Source organism: Orcinus orca, chromosome 15 (genome assembly GCF_937001465.1).
Source record: "Orcinus orca chromosome 15, mOrcOrc1.1, whole genome shotgun sequence".
NCBI classification, from domain to species: Eukaryota; Metazoa; Chordata; class Mammalia; order Artiodactyla; family Delphinidae; genus Orcinus; species Orcinus orca.
The window spans coordinates 42935931-42956700 of NC_064573.1; the positions used below are offsets into that span (position 1 = coordinate 42935931).

General features: G+C 36.8%; 1 protein-coding gene and 1 pseudogene across 8 annotated transcripts in view; one reads left to right on the plus strand and one right to left on the minus strand.

The window, feature by feature from the left end:
• Positions 1-20770, plus strand: part of TRAPPC8 (trafficking protein particle complex subunit 8) — a 91216-nt gene that overhangs the window by 62973 nt on the left and 7473 nt on the right. For 7 of the 8 annotated variants that reach the window (XM_004273717.2, XM_033435238.2, XM_033435236.2 and 4 more), the window contains 6 exons: positions 2980-3076; positions 11022-11090; positions 11181-11239; positions 13581-13754; positions 17286-17387; positions 19806-19951. In XM_004273717.2, coding sequence (XP_004273765.1) covers positions 2980-3076; positions 11022-11090; positions 11181-11239; positions 13581-13754; positions 17286-17387; positions 19806-19951 — 647 coding nt within the window. Of the gene's footprint in view, positions 1-2979; positions 3077-11021; positions 11091-11158; positions 11240-13580; positions 13755-17285; positions 17388-19805; positions 19952-20770 lie in introns of those variants that run through there. The other variant, XR_007471677.1, reaches the window with a different exon arrangement.
• LOC105748177 (homeobox protein NANOG-like) lies at positions 962-2024 on the minus strand (annotated as a pseudogene).

A 20770-nucleotide genomic window follows, 5' to 3' on the forward strand; every position in this document is an offset into this window, starting at 1 on the left:
ATTCTCAATTTGCTTCGTAATTTTATCCCTCAGTACTTCAAATAAAAGGATCTAGTGGTATTGGGCTTCCCTGGTGGCGCTGTGGTTGAGAGTCCCCCTGCCGATGCAGGGGACATGGGTTCGTGCCCCGATCCGGGAGGATCCCACATGCCGCGGAGCGGCTGGGCCCGTGAGCCATGGCCGCTGAGCCTGCGCGTCCAGAGCCTGTGCTCCGCAACGGGAGAGGCCACAACAGTGAGAGGCCCGCATAACGCAAAAAAAAAAAAAAAAAAAAGGATCTAGTGGTATTAGTGGTATTAATATGATACATAATCATATGGTATATGGCCGTATACCAGTAATTCAACCCAAAAAAGATCTCATAAAGTGCTTTCTAGTCTCACCATTGAGGATGTGTTTTTTTTTTTTAAATGGGTAATTTTTTTGTTTATTGGTACTTATAAACGAACCAGCCAACTGGTAGTATTATGATGTGGACAAATTAAAACATCTTTCTACAAATACTAGACTGGTGGAAAAAATTAGGGGTTGTAGTAAAGTAGCAAAAAGGGGTAGAGGAAATCAGTGAAGCACATTGTAGCTTAACCCTTCACCTTAACAACTGAGGTTCTTAACAAGTAAAGCCTCCCCATCCCAGAAAATATGAATAATCCTTCATTACACATCTTTGTACTTTTGCTCCCTATTTTTGAGGTTAGGTTCTAGATCCTAAAGATATCCAAAAAATAGTATTATAACCTAGTTATCTATAGCCGCCTGTCATCTTTTATCATGATGTCCGTAGAAGCCAATGCTTGTGAAACCTCTTTGAGTAGACACCAATCATACACCCCCAAATTGACACAAAAGGTACAATGAAAAGCAGCTTGTCAAGGCAGAGAGATACGTAATTGTAAAAGAAAAATTCTAGGGAAGTAATAACAGTCATAGCTCAAATTAAGATTGAATAATACAGCCATCGTTAGAAATCTTCAGGCTGTGTGTTCAGGGAGTAATTTGGGAATAAATCCATGATTTGCTGTTGGGAATTGAAATACTTAGCAGTTTGCTGTATTATGTTATAGCTTTCCCCGGCAGTTGCCAAGGTGGCCTCCAAATCACTGACAGGAGAATTTTGCTAGAACTGGATCTGGGGCTGCAGGAATTCTTCAACATAGTTGTTGAATTGACTGTTCCAAGTCTGGTTATTCCAAGCTTGGGGGCACCAGGTCTGACTGTTCCAGCTCTGGTTGCTCCAGGACTGACTATTCCAGCTCTGGTTGCTCCAAGTTGGGTTATCCCAGGTCTGGTTACCCCACGTGGGCAGGTTTCCGGAAGACTTCACCAGGCATCCTTGGTGGTAGGAATAGAAGCCTGGGTATTCTGTAGTTGCTGGGCCCTGAGTCACAATGTTGCTATTCCTCAGCCAGTTGTTTTCTGCCACCTCTTACATTTCATTCTCTGGTTCTGGAACCAGGTCTTAACCTGTTTGTAGCTAAGGTTCAGGATGTTGGAAAGTTCTTGCATTTGCTGGAGGCTGAGGTATTTCTGCCTCTGAAATCTGTCATTGAGCACACACAGCTGCGACTGAGAGAACACGGTTCTGGTCTTCTGCTTCTTGACCAGGACCTTCTCTTCCTTCTTCTCTGTGCTCTTGTCTGCAGCCGTGGCTATTAGTTTTACTCTGGGGCTTGTGGGAGAATCAGGACTGTCCTGAATAAGCAGATCCATGGAGAAGGAAGGAAGAGGAGAGACAGTCTCCATGTCGTGGGTCTCAGCAGATGACATTTGCAAGGACATAATTTTCTTCAGGCCCGTAAATCTCAGGCATTGGTGAAGATTCCCTAGAATTGGATGCTTTGGGGCCACGCAGGCTTTGGGGACAAGCTGGGTCCACACTCATGTTGTTGAATTGAAGGAGAGGGAGAAAACCAAAGAGCTAAATAGATGGTAGGAAAAGTCCAGGCTTAAGAATCTAGGTAGAAGAGCTTAGAGAAAGGTGAAGATCTCCAGGTGTAAAAGTATTAAAAACATGGGATGAAGGGAAGTCACCTGTATGATAACGGAAGCCTACCAGCCCAATGTAGGAAAATGACGAGGATGTGAGGAAAATGACGAGGATGTGTTTTGATGTGCTTAAATTTACAAAGTTCTGTTACGATTTCACATTCAGTATTAACTTGATAACCCCTTACTTATACATTTCCAGCAGTACCATTTCCTTTATATAAAGCATTTTAAACATTTTATCTTTCCTGTTTATGTACTCTAAATATCAAAATGAATATTCTTCAAGAAGGAACTGTGACCTTATTAAAGTAGAATCTTAGCTTCATATTGATTCAGTTTAGATACCTGTTTGAAATGTTACTTATTATTTCTGTCATGTCTTTTAGCTTCATAAATTTGTATGGTCACTTCATTTTAGGACATTTAAGGGCAATGTGCTGATACTTCGGTGATCTTCCCAAAAAACCAATATTTGTAAGAGTAAGAACATTTGAATAATTTCAAATTAGCTCCTATTCAGGAGAATAAAAAATATATGCAATTTAAATAGTTTTATGTACATTGACTGTATATTGGTATTCTGTTCTTTGTTGCTTTTTGCCTTAACAGGAATGTGAGAGAAAGATCAGAAGAAATAAAAGTGCTATGGTTTTGATTAAAAATTGGCAGCAAATAATTTTTGATATATTAAATAACTCATTATAATAGATTCTAATAACTGAATGCCTTTCAATATTTAAAACTTTGCCACTGGGAGTATATTATAATTAAATCTATTTTGTGAATAAGATGATGACTTACGTGTTTTAAGAATGTTTATAGAGGGATTTAAATAATTTACATTTCTGAAATGTATTGTTAATTTATTTCAAAATAAAAATTTCATCTTATGTTAATTGATACTGACTTTGGTAGCAGTGTCATTCTCATTAGAGTATTCTACGTTAGTGCTCCTAAATCTTGAATGACTCTTTTATTTCCTTTTGATAGAGTGAAGCAGGTGTTAAGGAATTCCATATAGTACAAGTATCAAGTAGTAGCAAACACTGGAAGTTACAGAAATCTGTAAATCTCTCTGAAAACAAAGGTTTGTGCCTTTTTCCCTCTTCATAATAAATTCTGATATCTTCCTTCGTTGATTTTATTTTTTTCAGAACAGTACCAGAATGTCATAAGATTATTGGTGCCTTTCTTTTTTTTAACTCATTTAAATATCTGTATATACTTTGCTATAATTATATCATATATTACATTATATCAAAGTCCTTTTTTTTAACATCTTTATTGGAGTATAATTGCTTTACAACGGTGTGTTAGTTTCTGCTGTATAACAAAGTGAATCTGCTATACGTATACATATATCGCCATATCTCCTCCCTCTTGCGTCTCCCTCCCACCCTCCTTATCCCACCCCTCCAGGTGGTCACAAAGCACCGAGCTGATCTCCCTGTGCTATGCGGCTGCTTCCCACTAGCTATCTGTTTTACATTTGGTAGTGTATCTATGTCCATGCCACTCTCTCACTTCATCCCAGCTTACCCTTCCCTATCCCCGTGTCCTCAAGTCCATTCTCTATGTCTGCATCTTTAATCCTGTTCTGCCCCTAGGTTCTTCACAACCATTTATTTGGTTTTTTTAAGATTCCATATATATGTATTAACATATGTTATTTGTTTTTCTCTTTCTGATTTACTTCACTCTGTATGAGAGTCTCTAGGTCCATCCACCTCACTACAAATAACTCAATTTCGTTTCTTTTTATGGCTGAGTAATATTCCATTGTATATATTGCCACACCGTCCTTATCCATTCATCTGTCGATGGACACTTAGGTTGCTTCCATGTCCTGGCTATTGTAAATAGAGCTGCAATGAACATTGTGGTACATGGCTTTTTATGGTTTTCTCAGGGTATATGCCCAGTAGTGGGATTGCTGGGTCATATGGTAGTTCTATTTTTAGTTTTTTAAGGAACTTCCATACTGTTCTCCACAGTGGCTGTATCAATTTACATTCCCACCAGCAGTGTAAGAGTGTTCCCTTTTCTCCACGCCCTCTCCAGCATTTATTGTTTGTAGTTATTTTTATGATGGCCATGCTGACTGGTGTGAGGTGATACCTCATTGTAGTTTTGATTTGCATTTCTCTAATGATTAGTGATGTTGAGCATCCTTTCATATGTTTGTTGGCAATCTGTATATCTTCTTTGGAGAAATGTCTATTTAGGTCTTCTGCCCATTTTTGGATTGGGTGGGTTGTTTGTTGTTTTGATATTGAGCTGCATGAGCTACTTGTATATTTTGGAGATTAATCCTTTGTCAGTTGGCTTCATTTGCAAATATTTTCTCCCATTCTGAGGGTTGTCTTTTGGTCTTGTTTATGGTTTTGTTTGCTGTGCAAAAGCTTTTAAGTTTCATTAGGTTCCATTTGTTTATTTTTGTTTTTATTTCCATTTCTCTACGAGGTTGGACAAAAAGGATCTTGCTGTGATTTATGTCATAGAGTGTTCTGCATATGTTTTCCTCTAAGACTTTTATAGTGTCTGGCTTTACATATAGGTCTTTAATCCATTTTGAGTTTATTTTGTGTATGGTGTTAGGGAGTGTTCTAATTTCATTCTTTTACATGTAGCTGTCCAGTGTTCCCAGCACCACTTATTGAAGAGGCTGTCTTTTTTCCATTGTATATTCTTGCCTCCTTTATCAAAGATAACGTGACCATATGTGCCTGGGTTTATCTCTGGGCTTTCTATCCTGTTCCATTGATCTATATTTCTGTTTTTGTGCCAGTACCATACTGTCTTGATTACTGTAGCTTTGTATTATAGTCTGAAGTCCAGGAGCCTGATTGCTCCTGCTCCCTTTTTCTTTCTCAAGATTGCTTTGACTATTGGGGGTCTTTTGTGTTTCCACACAAATTGTGAAATTTTTTTGTTCTAGTTTTGTTAAAATGCCATTGATAGTTTGATAGGGATTGCATTGAATCTGTAGATTGCTTTGGGTAGTAGAGTCATTTTCACAGTGTTGATTCTTCCAATCCAAAAACATGGAATATCTCTCCATCTGTTTGTATCATCTTTAATTTCTTTCATCAGTGTCTTACAGTTTTCTGCATACAGGTCTTTTGTCTCCTTAGGTAGATTTATTCCAAGGTATTTTATTCTTTTTGTTGCAGTGGTAAATGGGAGTGTTTCCTAATTTCTCTTTCAGATTTTTCATCATTAGTGTATAGGAATGCCAGAGATTTCTATGCATTAATTTTGTATCCTGCAACTTTACCAAATTCATTGATTAGCTCAAGTAGTTTTCTGGTAGTATCTTTGGGATCCTGTATGTATAGTATCGTGTCATCTGCAAACAGTGACAGTTTTACTTCTTTTCCAATTTAGATTCCTTTTATTTCTTTTTCTTCTCTGATTGCTATGGCTAAAACTTCCAAAACTATGTTGAATAATAGTGGTGAGAGTGGGCAACCTTGTCTTGTTCCTGATCTTAGTGGAAATGGTTTCACTTTTTCACCATTGAGAACAATGTTGGCTGTGAGTTTGTCATATATGGCCTTTATTATGTTGAGGTCAGTTCCCTCTATGCCTACTTCTGGAGGGTTTTTATCATAAATGGATGTTAAATTTTGTCAGAAGCTTTTTCTGCATCTATTGAAATGATCATATGTTTTCCTTCCTTCAGTTTGTTAATATGGTTTATCACATTGATTGATTTGTGTATATTGAAGAATCCTTGCATTCCTGGGATAAACCCCACTTGATCATGGTATATGATGTTTTAAATGTGCTGTTGGATTCTGTTTGCTAGTATTTTCTTGAGGATTTTTGCATCTGTATTCATCAGTGATATTGGCCTGTAGTATTCTTTATTTGTGACAGTTTTGCCTGTTTTTGGTATCAGAGTGATGGTGGACTCGTAGAATGAGTTTGGGAGTGTTCCTACCTCTGCTATAGGTTGGAAGAGCTTGAGAAGGATAGGTTTTAGCTCTTCTCTAAATGTTTGATAGAATTTGCCTGTGAAGCCATCTGGTCCTGGGCTTTTGTTTGTTGGAAGATTTTTAATCACAGTTTCAATTTCAGTGCTTGTGATTGGCCTGTTTTATATTTTTTATTTCTTCCTGGTTCGGTCTCGGAAGGTTGTGCTTTTCTAAGAAGTTGTCCATTTCTTCCAGGTTGTCCATATTTTTGTCATAGAGTTGCTTGTAGTAATCTCCCATTATCCTTTGTATTTCTGCAGTGTCAGTTGTTACTTCTCCTTTTTCATTTCTAATTCTTCCTGTTTTTCTTGATGAGTCTGGCTAGTGGTTTATCAATTTTGTTTATCTTCTCAAAGAACCAGCTTTTAGTTTTATTGATCTTTGCTATTGTTTCCTTCATTTCTTTTTCATTTATTTCTGATCTGATCTTAATGATATCTTTCCTTCTGCTAACTTTGGGATTTTTTTGTTCTTCTTTCTGTAATTGCTTTAGGTATAAGGTTAAGTTATTTATTTGAGGTGTTTCTTGAGGTAGGATTGTATTGCTATAAACTTTCCTCTTAGAACTGCTTTTGCTGCATGCCATAGGTTTTGGGTCATCGTGTTTTCATTGTCATTTGTTTCTAGGTATTTTCTGATTTCCTCTTTGATTTCTTCAGTGTTCTCTTGGTTGTTTAGTAGTGTATTGTTTACCCTCTATGTGTTTGTATTTTTTCCAGATTTTTTTCCTGTAATTGATATCTGGTCTCATAGTGTTGTGGCTGGAAAAGATACTCGATACAATTTTAGTTTTCTTAAATTTACCAAGGCTTGATTTGTGACCCAAGATATAATCTATCCTGGAGAATGTTCCATGAGCACTTGAGAAGAATGTGTAATCTGCTGTTTTTGGATGGAATGTCCTATAAATGTCAATTAAGTCCATCTTGTTTAATGTATCATTTAAAGCTTCTGCCTCCTTATTTATTTTCATTTTGGATGATCTGTCCATTGGTGAAAGTGGGGTGTTAAAGTCCCCTACTATGATTCTTTTACTGTCAATTTCCCCTTTTATGGCTGTTAGCATTTGCCTTATGTATTGAGGTGCTCCTATATTGGGTGCATAAATATTTACAATTGTTATATCTTCTTCTTGGATTGATCCCTTGATCATTATGTAGTGTCCTTCTTTGTCTCTTGTAATAGTCTTTATTTTAAAGTCTATTTTGTCTGATACAAGAATTGCTACTCCAGCTTTCTTTTGATTTCCATTTGCATGGAACATCTTTTTCCATCCCCTCACTTTGAGTCTGTATGTGTCACTGGGTCTGTAGTGGGTCTCTTGTAGACACTATATGTGTGGGTTTTGTTTTTTATCCATTCAGCCAGTCTGTGTCTTTTGGTTGGAGCATTTAATCCATTTACATATAGGGTAGTTATCGATATGTATGTTCCTATTCCCATTTTCTTAATGTTTTGCATTTGTTTGTCTTTTCCTTCTCTGTTTCCTGCCTAGAGAAGTTCCTTTAGCATTTGTTGTAGAGCTGGTTTGGTGATGCTGAATTCTCTTAGCTTTCACTTATCTGTAAAGGTTTTAATTTCTCCATCGAATCTGAATGAGATCCTTGCTGGGTAGATTAATCTTGGTTGTAAGTTTTTCCCTTTCATCACTTTAAATATGTCCTGCTACTCCTTTCTGGCTTGCAGAGTTTCTGCTAGAAGATCAGCTGTTAATCTTATGGGGATTCCCTTGTATGTTAATTGTTGCTTTTCCCTTGCTGCTTTGAATATTTTTTCTTTGTATTTAATTTTTGATAGTTTGATTAATGTGTGTCTTGGCATGTTTCTCGTTGGATTTATCCTGTGTGGGACTCTCTGTGCTTCCTGGACTTGATTGACTATTTTCTTCCCCATATTAGGGAAGTTTTCAACTGTAATCTCATCAAATATTTTCTCAGTCCCTTTTTTATTCTCTTCTTCTGGGACCCCTATAATTTGAATGTTGGTGCATTTAATGTTGTCCCAGAGGTCTCTGAGATTGTCCTCAGTTCTTTTCATTCTTTTTTGTGTATTCTGGTCTGTGGTAGTTATTGCCACTATTTTATTTTCTAGGTCACTTATCTGTTCTTCTGCCTAAGTTATTCTGCTGTTGATTCTTTCTAGAGAATTTTTAATTTCATTTATTGTGTTGTTCATCCTGGTTTGTTTGCTCTTTAGTTCTTCTAGGTCCTTGTTAAACGTTTCTTGTGTTTTCCCCATTCTATTTCCAAGATTTTGGATCATCTTTACTCTCATTACTCTAAATTCTTTTTCAGGTAGACTGCCTATTTCCTCTTCATTTGTTTGGTCTGTGGGTTGTTACCTTGTTTCTGCATTTGCTGTGTATTTCTCTGTCTTATCATTTTGCTTAACTTACTGTGTTTGGGGCATACGTTTTGCAGGCTGCAGGTTCGTAGTTCCTGTTGTTTTTGGTGTCTGCTCCCAGTGGGTAAGGTTCGTTCAGTGGGTTGTGTAGGCTTCCTGGTGGAGGGGACTGGTACCTATGTTCTTGTGGATGAGGCTGGATGTTGTCTTTCTGGTGGGCAGGATCATGTCTGGTGGTGTGTTTTGGGGTGTTGGTGAACTTATTATGATTTTAGGCAGCCTCTCTGCTGGTGGGTGGATTTGTGTTCCTGTCTTGCTAGTTGTTTGGCATACAGTGTCTAGCACTATAGCTTGCTGGTCGTTGAGTGGAGCTGGGTCTTAGCGTTGAGATGGAGGTCTCTGTGAGAGCTTTCGCCATTTGATATTACGTGGAGACGGGAGGTCTCTGGTAGACCAGTGTCCTGAACTTGGCTCTCCCACGTCAGAGGCATAGCCCTGATGCCTGGCTGGAGCACCAAGAGCCTTTCATCCACACAGCTCAGAGGAAAAGGGAGAGAAAGAAAAGAAAAGAAAGAAAGAAAAAAAAATGAATAAATAAAATAGTTATTAAAATAGAAAAAAATTATTAAAAATAAAAAAACAAGAAAGTAATTTAAAAAGAGAGCGAGAAAGAAAGAAGAGAGCAACCAAACAAAAAAGCAAATCCCCCATTGATAAGAAGTGCTAAAAAGTATACCAAAAAAAAAAAAAAGGACAATCAGAACCCTAGGACAAATGGCAAAAGCAAAGCTATACAGACAAAATCACACAAAGAAGCATACACATACACACACAAAAAGAGAAAAAGGAAAAAAAACCCTCATATATATATATGTAAAATAAAAAAAGGAAGAGAGCAACCAAATCAATAAACAAATCTACCAATGATAATAAGCTCTAAAACCTAAACTACGATAAACATAAAACCAGAAACAAATTAGACACAGAAAGCAAACACAGTTGCTCCCAAAGTCCATCGCTTCAATTTTGGGATGATTCGTTGTGTATTCAGGTATTCCACAGATGCAGGATACATCAAGTTGATTGTGGAGATTTAATCCTCTGCTCCTGAGGCTGCTGGGAGAGATTTCCCTTTTTCTTCTTTGTTCGCACAGCTCCTGGGGCTCAGCTTTGGATTTGGCTCTGCTTGTGTGTTTACGTTGCCTGAGGGCGTCTGTTTGCCAGGCAGGATGGGGTTAAAGTAGCAGCTCACTCAGGCTGGGGGGAGGGAGGGAGGGGTATGGAATGTGGGGCGAGCCTGCAGCGGCAGAGGACAGCGTGACTTGACGTTGCAACAGCCTGAGGCGCACCATGTTCTCCTGGGGAAGTTGTCCCTGGATCATGGGACCCTGGCAGTGGCGAGCTGCACAGGCTCCTAGCAGGGATGGTATGGATAGTGACCTGTGCTTGCACACAGGCTTCTTGGTGGCTAAAGCAGCAGCCTTAGCGTCTCATGCCCCTCTCGGGGGTCTGTGCTGATAGCCACAGCTTGCACCCATCTTTGGAGCTTGTTTAGGTGGTTGATGACTTTCTTATAATTACCTTTTGTAAACATTAAATTGTGCTTTCATTACTTTACATGACTGTAAGTGAAATTACTGTGTTAATCGATTCTTTCCCATCTTTTTATTCCACATCTTTTCTATTTGTATATATTTTTTCTTTTTTAAAAAATTCAGTTGTAAAATCAGTGCCTGAATACATGGTCACTTATCAAAATTTCGAACAGTACAGAAACATATAGACTAGAATTGTAAGTTTCTCTTTGTTTCCTTTACTATTGGAAAGTTGATTTTTCTGTGTGTAATCAAACTTGTGTGTTGAGTGGCTTTTCTGTGTATTTGCATACCCATATAACTTGAAACAAAAGAATATGCACACTTGTGATACATACTGTCAAATTGTTTTCCAAAATACTTCCATCATTTTATCATCCTGCTAGTAGTATGAAAGTGTTTAGTGCTTGTAAGAGTAGATCGAAGCTGGCAAAATATTTACTGTTTCTGGAAAGAATTGTACAATGTATTTTAAAAGATTAAAAAAAATGTTTAAACCCTTATCTAGCCTCATAGTAATTCTTATTTTTGGAATTTATACAGAGGAATTAATTCAAAATATAAGAAGATCCATATATTCAGAGCAGTTTATTGTAAGATTATGTTCAATAGAGAAAAATCAAATGGAGCTTTAATGTGAATTAAGCTACAACTCAGATTATTTTGTGGTCATTAAAATATATAAGCTTTTAAAATACGTCACAATAGTGGGGAAATGCATCATAGCAAATATGTGCATATAGTAATATTGGTATAAATCATCCATATGAAAAAAATATTGATAGGAAATGCAGAAATGATAGAGTGGGGGAATTGTGGACTCCCTGGCTCCCAAGTTCTAATTTTTCAAATTTTCTGTTTATCTATAATGTCATACATATCTGAATATATATGTGAATATGAACATGCATTTCAAGAAAATTTAATCTTACCTTTTTAAGGAGCTGAATGAGATTTGCTTTATTGAGAGGAAAGCAAAGATGCTTTTCATTAAACACTATTTATAATTATGAAATATTTTCCATTGTGACTGAAGAAGTCTGAGTAATGAATTAGGTTTTACCATGTTATAAACTGAGAAAGATACTTGAAATTTTCTCTTTTCTCTTCCTAGATGCCAAACTTGCGAATAGGGAGAAGGGAAAATTTTGCTTCAAGGCAATACGATGTAAGGAGGAAGAAGGTAAATTCATTTTACTGTCACACTTTCTTAAATGGTTATTTTATATTTCATGCCAATGATATGATTAGTTTGTTCTCTCCTGTTTTTTAGTTGCTACACAGTCCTCAGAAAGATATACCTTCGCAGATATCATCTTTGGAAACGAACAGGTATGCGAATAAGCACAATAACGTTTGATTTTAATAAAAAGTCACAGTCTGGAGTATCTTGACTATTTTGGTAAAACTATTGCTTTAGTAATCCCCAAATTCTTTGGTGGATGAACATGTCAGCTTTGTTGGGTTTTGCAACTTGTCTTCATGCCCCAAAGCAAACAAAAATGCTATATGGAATATAGCATTTTAATTAGTTATTTAAATTTAACTTTCTTTTAGAGTGTAAGATACTCATGAAATAAGTTTAGTCCTTGGGATTAAAGAAACAGGATTATATGAAGGAGCCTGTTTATTTGGGAACGTGGTCACAGTGGAACAAATAGATGATAACCCTCTGGATTTGGGAATATCATATGGTTCTATGACCCAAATAATAAGCTGTTTTGTAATTTTAAATGTATTATTGACTAGGGCACTGATACTCCCAATAATTATATGTTAGAACCACCTTGAGAGTGGTTTTCAAACTTTGAAATAATGTTCGTGTAAGTCACCTGGGGATCTTGTTAAAATGCAAATTCTCAGTCAGTGGGACTGGATGAGACCTGGGGCTCTGAATTGCTAAAGCTTTGAGGTAGGTGATCTTGAGGTTATCAGTCTGCACCCTCTATTTTTTTTAAATTTATTTATTTTATTTTTGGCTGTGTTGGGTCTTCGTTGCTGCGCACGGACTTTCTCTAGTTGTGGCGAGTGGGGGCTACTCTTTGTTGTGGTGCGTGGGGCTTCTCATTGCAGTGGCTTCTCTTGTTGCGGGGCACGGGCTCTAGGTGCGTGGGCTCTAGAGCGCAGGCTCAGTAGTTGTGGCGTGTAGGCTTAGTTGCTCCGCAGCAAGTGGGATCTTCCTGGACCAGGGTTCCAACCCATATCCCCTGCATTGGCAGGTGGATTCTTAACCACTGCGCCACCAGGGAAGCTCTGCACACTATTTTTTATCTAGAGAATTTTTATAAAAATGAAAGCTTTGCCGTCCCACCTCTAAAGCTCTGGCTCATACTTTGGGTAGAGTTTGGGAATACACATTTTCATCCAGCTCTGCAGATAATCTGAAGAGGTGATTTGGGGATCTGCTTTGAAAAATACGGGCCAAATTCCCTGTCGTTTTGTGCTGTTACTAGTATTATTTCTTTGTGTTCTTCTCCTTGATAATTCCAAACATACTTAGACTTTTGTATTGTGCTTATCATTTGCCTTCATCTGACCCACTCTTTGTACTATCTTTTGGCCATTTGAGGAAGCGGCTATTTAGAAATATCCCAGAGCACCAAAAGTCCAATAATTCCAGAATGAGTATGACTTTTGGACACTGTGCTTCCTTGCTTCCTGAATGGTTGAATTTTAGCTTTTTGGACTTAAGTTGTTTGTTTTGTTTGTGTCTTTTTAAAAACATTCCCTAGAAACATCATCAGGACCCTTAAATTATATTAAGGTTGTAATTTTTATTATATTTATTGTTAATAATTTTGTATAGGAGCACTGCAGATGGCATAAACAAAGACATTTTCCCTTTTGATGAATCTGAGTAAATAGAACTCACCAGGCACTACACGTTGATGAGATAACTATGTGGACAATGGTTTACCAGAAAAAGTTCATGTCTAAGGGGGAAAATATATGTATTTATTAATATTTAATAATTAACTTGAAGCTTAACAGCTATATAATATAGTTTATAATGCAGGAAATTGTTAAGTGTAGAGATTTTACTATGAAACACAGTAGTCATTAATTAAGGGAAATTCTGTAGTTCTGAGTCTGTTTAAAAATCTTTTCTCTTGTTCTCTCCCTTCAAGTATAAAAGCCAGGTTAACGCCAGTGGCTTTATTCGTTCTGTTTCATTGGATATCACTTAGTCTTCCAAGTATTTGAATGGGAAATATTTGTTATTTTTAATAGTTAAAAAAAATCATAATTTCCTTTTAACAATTTACTTTTTAAAAAATTGAAGTATAGTTATTTTACGATGTTGTATTGGTTTCAAGTGTACAGTAAAATGATTCAGTTATACATATATATGTTGTTTGTCAGATTCTCAACAATTCACTTTTTATTCATTTTCTTAGAGATACCCATTTACCCTCCCTGGATACTTAGAAGGTTAAAGCCAGTGCCATGGAAGTGTAGATTTATGAATTTGAGCTTCAAACTTTAAGATTCAGGGTAATTTGTGCCAAATATTTTAGGTATTCAAGTCTTAGGGTGGCCTCCTTGTATTCAACCAAATTGATAAGAAATTACTGAATAAGCCTTTTGGGTATATGTAAGTTGTAGAAATTTAAATTTTGGCAGGGTATATCTAATTGAAAACACATACAGACAAACGATTTTCTTTTAACAGATAGTAAGTTCAGCAAGCCCCTGTGCAGACTTCTTTTATCGAAGTTTATCCTCTGAATTGAAGAAACCACAAGCCCAGTCTTCTCTGCATACAGAAAAGCAGTCAATAGAGGACACTATGAGATTAATTCAGAAGTGCAATGAGGTGGATTTGAATATTGTTGTATTGTGGAAGGTATGTGTTGTTAAATTATTTCAGCAAGCCTCACTTATACTTGATTCTTAAGCTGAAGAGTAAATGTAAGCTGCTCTTTATATTTTCTCTGCTTAAATTTTCCAATTTGAATATTGAAATAGTTTTATAAGTTTTTCAACAGTTCCAAAATAACTTTTTTTTTTGCCTAAAGGGAAGAATTCATTCAAATTAGATGACTTTATTCTGTGTTACTTATTACTTGTAAGAGGTACTGTAGAATGAGTACCTGAGAATATTGTAGACATGATAAGCTCCATGAAAGCAAAAATGCTGTTATTAAACTGCTGTTATTAAACTATTTAATAACAGCAAAAATGCTGTTATTAAACTCTTTATTGTGAGCATTTTCAAACTCTGAAAAAGGAAAAATAGCACTACGAACCTCTAAGTACCCATTACTTAGGCTCCAACAGCCACTAATTTGCTGCTGTTCGTTTTCACCTATTCCTTTACTTTGTTTTATTTTTACCTTCCTTTATTTTTTAGCTGCAGTATATATTTTTTAATGACATATTTCATCTGCTTTTATGTGTACTTCTAGCAGATAAGGACTTTCTTGTTTAATATAACCCCACCATATTACTCTCACCCAAATTAACAGTAATTCTTTACAATTATCTAATTGTTGGTCTGTGTTGAAATTTTTCAGATTATTTGAAAATATTTTAATTAAAAAAAATCAGATTCAGCTAAGATTTGCACATACACATGGCAGACCAGAATGAGGTTGTTTAGGCATTGGTCTTCCCTAAAGTTAACTGTAATGCAGAAGAGGTTTATTTTTCACAGTACACCCTTTTGTATCTTAAGTATGTATCTTTTTTTTTTCCACTGTAGAAATGATTCTACAGTGAAATTTAGGATCTTGCCCAGGGATATTCACCTGAACTATGTGAGGAGGTTTGATTTTGTACTGTCTGATATAAGGCCTAACATGGAGACATGCTCATAGTAGATGATTAGAACATGTTATTTTAAATTGATTCAGATGTTCTAAAGTGTTCCTTTTACTAAACTGTACACTTTTAAGTAAACTTTCTTGAAACCAAGCTGGCTTTACATGAATTCCAGTAAAACTGCTTAAGCAAATTGATACTTTTGTTGACTATAGAAGGTGAAGGTGTTTAATGTTAAAAAGATAAGTTACACGTTATTAGTTTGAAATCAAATGTTCTTGGAGCTTAGAATCAAGAGAATCCTGGGCTTCCCTGGTGGCGCAGTGGTTGAGAGTCCGCCTGCCGATGCAGGGGACACGGGTTCGTGCCCCGGTCCGGGAGGATCCCACATGCCGCGGAGCAGCTGGGCACGTGAGCCATGGCCACTGAGCCTGCGCGTCTGGAGCCTGTGCTCTGCAACGGGAGAGGCCACAGCAGTGAGAGGCCCACGTACCGCAAAAAAAAAAAAAAAAAAAAAGAGAATCCTGTTTTCAGGCTCAGTAGCATTGCCCCTTAATGTAAACCACCCATCCATTAAATGTATGGTAGACCTTTAGCATTTGTAGCTGTCACTCCACAGATTCCTGCCATGTAACAATTTGTAATATTCGTGAGACAAGATTTTGAGTTATGTGTGCTGTATTCTGTACTCATCGTTGAGCCCACAGTAACCTTGGTGGGGGCGGGGCGGCCAGGGGTTATCTTTCAAAAAATCACCCTGAATAAAAACCAGTTACTAGTATTGCTGATTATCATTGAAGAAGAAGAACACTACCCAAGATTATGATACTCCTTAGTTAGAAAATGGAAGTTTGAATAGATTACAGGATGGGATATTAAATTTGGTAGGGGCTAGTAGCTATGATAAGTTTATTATTCAATTCATTTGAGGAAGTGACTAGTAGATTTTCTTTAGTGAAGACTCTAGATAGTGCACAAAGGACCCCCTTGAACGGAAGAAAACTTGACAAGTCATTTAAGTTGTGGAGTTGATGCATAGGGAACATAGTACTCTAAAAAATTATGATTCAGGAGAAAACTAAGACCTTGGACAACATTTTTGTAAAAAAATTTAGTTGGTAAGGGGGTATAGTATAACTTATAACCAATCTTAACCAAAAATAAAGGTTTGTTTTGAAAAACTAAGACTTTGTGCAGGAAAGAGAATGCATTATAGGGTTATACATGGCTATGGGTGACTTCTGTTTGGTCCCTGAGACCATTGGAAAAGATGTGTGACCTGTCTCAGGATGTTATCTATCAGTTGTCATCCTCTCTTGATTAAAGGTCACTCCATCGAGTATTTAACTCCTCCTGCATTTCTGGGTTGTGCATGGATGGGTGCTGAGCAGGTCCTGGGCCTGCCTCTGCCTTAGTGCAGCAGTTCTCCAAGTGTGATCCATGGATGGCAAATTGTCACTCATGATAAGTATAGAAATTGAAAATAAACATTTAGGAGTGTTTATAGCATTCTGACTGAGTAATTTTGAATCTGTTGAATCTAATAGTAAAAGAAATTGGGCTTATCAAAAAAAAAATTAAGCATCTGTATTTGCATAGTGTGACAGTACCAGTATATCAGAGCCATGTACAGATTTTATGTTCTCCAACACAGAAGAAGTTCAAGAAGAAAAGTTACGTGCTGGAGTAAGTGTTTTAATTTAGATGAGATCAGTTCATTGTATAGGAAGAAAAAAAACTTTTTTTTTTCTCTTTTAAGCATATGTATCAATACTTAAATTTAAGATCTCCAAGGACATGGCATTTCCACTTCTAGGATTTATGATTGTACTCACTGATTCTGCTGCATTATATGATAAACCCTGGTACATTTCAGAAGCAAGACGATAAGAAAAAGCCTTGGGAATTCCCTGGTGGCTCAGTGGTTGAGAATCCACCTGCCAGTGTAGGGGACATGGGTTTGAGCCCTGGTCTGGGAAGATCCCACATGCCGTGGAGCAACTAAGCCCACGCGCCACAACTACTGAGCCTGCGCTCTAGAGCCCATGAGCCACAACTACTGAAGCCTGTGAGCCACAACTGTTGAAGCCCGTGCACCTAGAGCCTGTGCTCCGCAACAAGAGAAGCCACTGCAGTGAGAAGCCCATGCACCGCAACGAAGAGTAGGCCCCACTTGCCACAACTAGAGAAAGCCTGCACATAGCAATGAAGACCCAACGCAGCCAAAAATAAATAAATATATTTTTAAAAAAGAAAAAAAAGAAAAAGCCTTTTGCCTGTATATTGGCAGTCCAGTAAAGAAGAAAACTTGTGTTATGGTATGGCACTGTTCTTTTGGACTAGTTTCTTAAGCGCTCTAGAGAAAATTGGAAAAGATTTCAAGAAGTGTCTCTCACGTATCCAGGCCAACTGTTTTATATTGAGGCAGAGCAGATTTTGACAGATACTTAATTGATTGAATGAATGAACAAAAGTAGAAAGGTTGACACAGCCATGAGTGTTGGTAATTGATAGATATTAGCCATAATACCTCTGCTTTCCATCAGATATTGCATTGGTTACTTTTGAGGTTACTGCCAAGCAGGCTAACATTTTTGTGCTTTGTACTTCTTAGGCATACGTAGTGGAAGACAGTAAGCAGCTTATTTTGGAAGGTCAGCACCATGTTGTTCTTCGCACTATAGGAAAAGAAGCTTTTTCATATCCTCAGAAACAGGTAATGACAGAGTTTGCTTTGGGGCCTTCCTGTGAACTTGTGGGGTTTTTTGTTTGGTTGTTTTTTGTGTTTTTGAAGGTATCTGGTTTGTGCAAGCTTTTATATTGGAATTTGAGTTGGGGCTTGGTGGCAGAAAGCTGATTAAAATTAGAAATGAACATAAATTGATTTTAAAATTCACTAGCACTTCATAAGAGTATTGAGATGCATTTGTGATCTTGGGGTTTCCTAAGATATATTCTTTATTGAATCTAGAACTCACAGTTAGCTTGAGAGGAAGGGAACCATATTCTCTATATTATCTTGTTTGTTGTTTAACAGGCCCATACCATTGCAGAACTCTATGGGGCCTATCATACAGTGTAAAGGATGGCCTCTGGAGTTGTGCAGAAGCTGGTAATACTGTTTATTTACTTACTTTTCCTAAAATACTGTTTAATCTTACCAAAAGTTCTCATAGTATGTGTAAATATTTAAACCCAAATCTGTTTCTTACTTTAAGAAAATTGTTTTTCTCAAATTGATTTGATTAGTTAAAAAAGTCCCAAGTTTTAATTGCAAATTGTCATATTTTGATAATTTCGAACATCTCAAGGCAAGGTTTTTCACTTAGAAAATGAAACAAAGTGATTTCTATAAAATTCACTCAAGTTATAGTCCCATTTTACTAAAATACTGTGTAGGGCATATCCTTTTTTTCCTCTGTATTTCACCTTTGAAATACTTTATATTCTCTTTATATGATTAACTGAGTTGGGAGATGCAGCATGTTCATCATACTAAGAATAATATATTTGGAGCCCAGAGACTTTCAGATTGATGGCCTAGTGCAAGTTACTCGCATAATTTGATAAACTTTTAGCTTACATATAAAACGGGTAATAGTACTTTATACCTTGCCTCTCTTGTGATGGGACTGTCTGTCATAAGGTTGAATCAAACCCTTATTATAAAACTACTGTACAAATTGTCCAGCACTCATTGCAAAAATACCTGTTGTTGCTTTTAAGGTAGAAGAGAGGGAAGCTCTTCTAAACATTCCCTCAGTAAATTAGCTTCAGGTTTTTGGTATCCTTTTCTGGCCGTTGTTCGTGTGTATTCCTCCTGGTAAGTAGTATGTAGAGATTCATTTAGTATAATTTAGAAGTCTCAAATAACAGCTTATTTTTCTTAGATGATTAGATTATAATAATAGTACATTTTTTGGACTTTTTATTAAAGTGTAACGTAAATGCAGAATAGTGACTAGGTCATTGACTCTTCACAAATTGAAGAACACTTCAGTATAAGGAGGACCCAGATCAAGAAAGAGAACATGACCCGCACCCAGAAGTTTTGCTCCTGCTCGCTTCCAGGCACAAGTCTTCCCTCCTCCAGAGTAAACCTCTAGTCACTTTTCTCTCACTCATAGGTCAAAAGCAGTTTTAATTCTTGCTTTTGCAGCTGTATAAATCAAGGGTCAGCAAACTTTTTCTGAGAAAAGCCAGATGGTAAATATTTTAGACTTTGCTGGCTCAGAGTCTTTGTCAGAATTACTCATCTGTGTTGTTTGGAGTCCAAAAGCAACCATAGCCAGTGTGTAAACAAATAGATGTGGCTCTGTTTCCATAAAACTTTCTTTACATAAAGAGGAAGCAGGCTGAATTTGGCCCATGGGCTGTAGTTTGCCAGTCCTTGGTGTAGATCAGAATCCAGCTAGGCTAGCAGGAAATTAAAAAATCAAAATTTTCTGGACGGTGAAGGAAAATGGAGAAAAAAATTATCAAGAAAGAAATAATAATACTAGAAGTGGGACATGATTCTCTATTTTCATTTAGACAATAATAATATTTATTGAAATGTTTACAGTGTGCCTCACACTAGCTATATTGAGACTTTTACATGTATGTTAACCTTCAGTTAATATAGTTGAGGCACTATAATCTGTAAAAACTCAGGAAACTATTTTCAAAAATGACTCTTTAAGGCAATTTTAGTTTTTCAACTATTAAAACAGATGCTATACAATTGAATATCTATAGCCTAAGTACTCAGCAATTTTATTAGATGAGAACCACAGCAACTTTTGAAATTATTATTATTGTAAACCCCTTTTTTACATATGAGGAAATTGTCTTAAAGTATTAAATAACTTATCCAGGATCACAGAGCTAATATGTGAGGTTGCTGGATTTCAAGTCTAACCCCAGCACATAATAAATAGAGAATGAATAAATGATTACAGATGCTAGTTTTTTTATCCTAGGTTGTATGTATTGCATATGATTTCAACTGTTAGTTTGTTAGTTTTTACAGCAGAAAAAGTATTGTTCATGCTTTACTTTATCTCTACTGGTTTTAACTTCTTTAGTTTGTGTGTGCTATACTTTATTTTAACAAGGCAGTGTTTTTATTGTCATATATTTTTTCTTTTCTCAGGAGCCACCAGAAATGGAACTATTAAAATTTTTCAGACCAGAAAACACTACAGTTTCCTCAAGACCATCAGTAGAGCAGCTTTCTAATCTCATTAGAACGAGTCTTCACTATCCAGAATCATTTAGTCATCCTTTTCATCAAAAAAGGTTTGAGATGTATTTTTGTTAACATTTTTCTACAATATACACACCTGTGTGTGCATGCACACACAGACATACACACATTTATTAATAGCATTAACCCAGATATTGAAGAAACAATTTAGAATACTATTGAGTCTGTAGAAATTGCCCTTAAGTAATTTACCCTTTACTATGATTACCATATGTTGCTGCTGTAATTAAAAGATGGGTATTTCCTCAGCCAGTTAGTTGTCAAAAGTTTTCTTTTGGGGTTTCCCTGGTGGCGCAGTGGTTGAGAGTCCGCCTGCCGATGCAGGGGACACAGGTTCGTGCCCTGGTCCGGGAAGATCCCACATGCCGCGGAGCGGCTGGGCCCGTGAGCCATGGCCGCTGAGCCTGCGCGTCTGGAGCCTGTGCTCCGCAACAGGAGAGGCCACAACAGTGAGAGGCCTGCATACCGCCAAAAAAAGTTTTCTTTTGATGAGCAGGTTTATCATTAAGTCAAGAAGAAGGAAAAAATACCGTCATTTTGTTTTTGTTTTAAGTACAGAAATTAAATCTAAGACATGACTATAGTATAGACTCATCAAACAGTTTAAATTTAGATAGCATCATTTACTTAAGATTTATTAAGTATTAAACTTTTGGGGGATTGATGTATTTATAACTTTGGTAAATAGCCTGATCATATAAACTTAAGGTTCTAAAATAAAAAGTGCTAAGTCAGATGACACTTCAAAAAGTGGCTGGTTTACAGATATAAAAGAAGATGGAGAGAAGTCTGTTAGAGCCAGTCTGTGAATTATAACTGAAGGTATAAATTTTGGTGAAGTCACCTTGGAT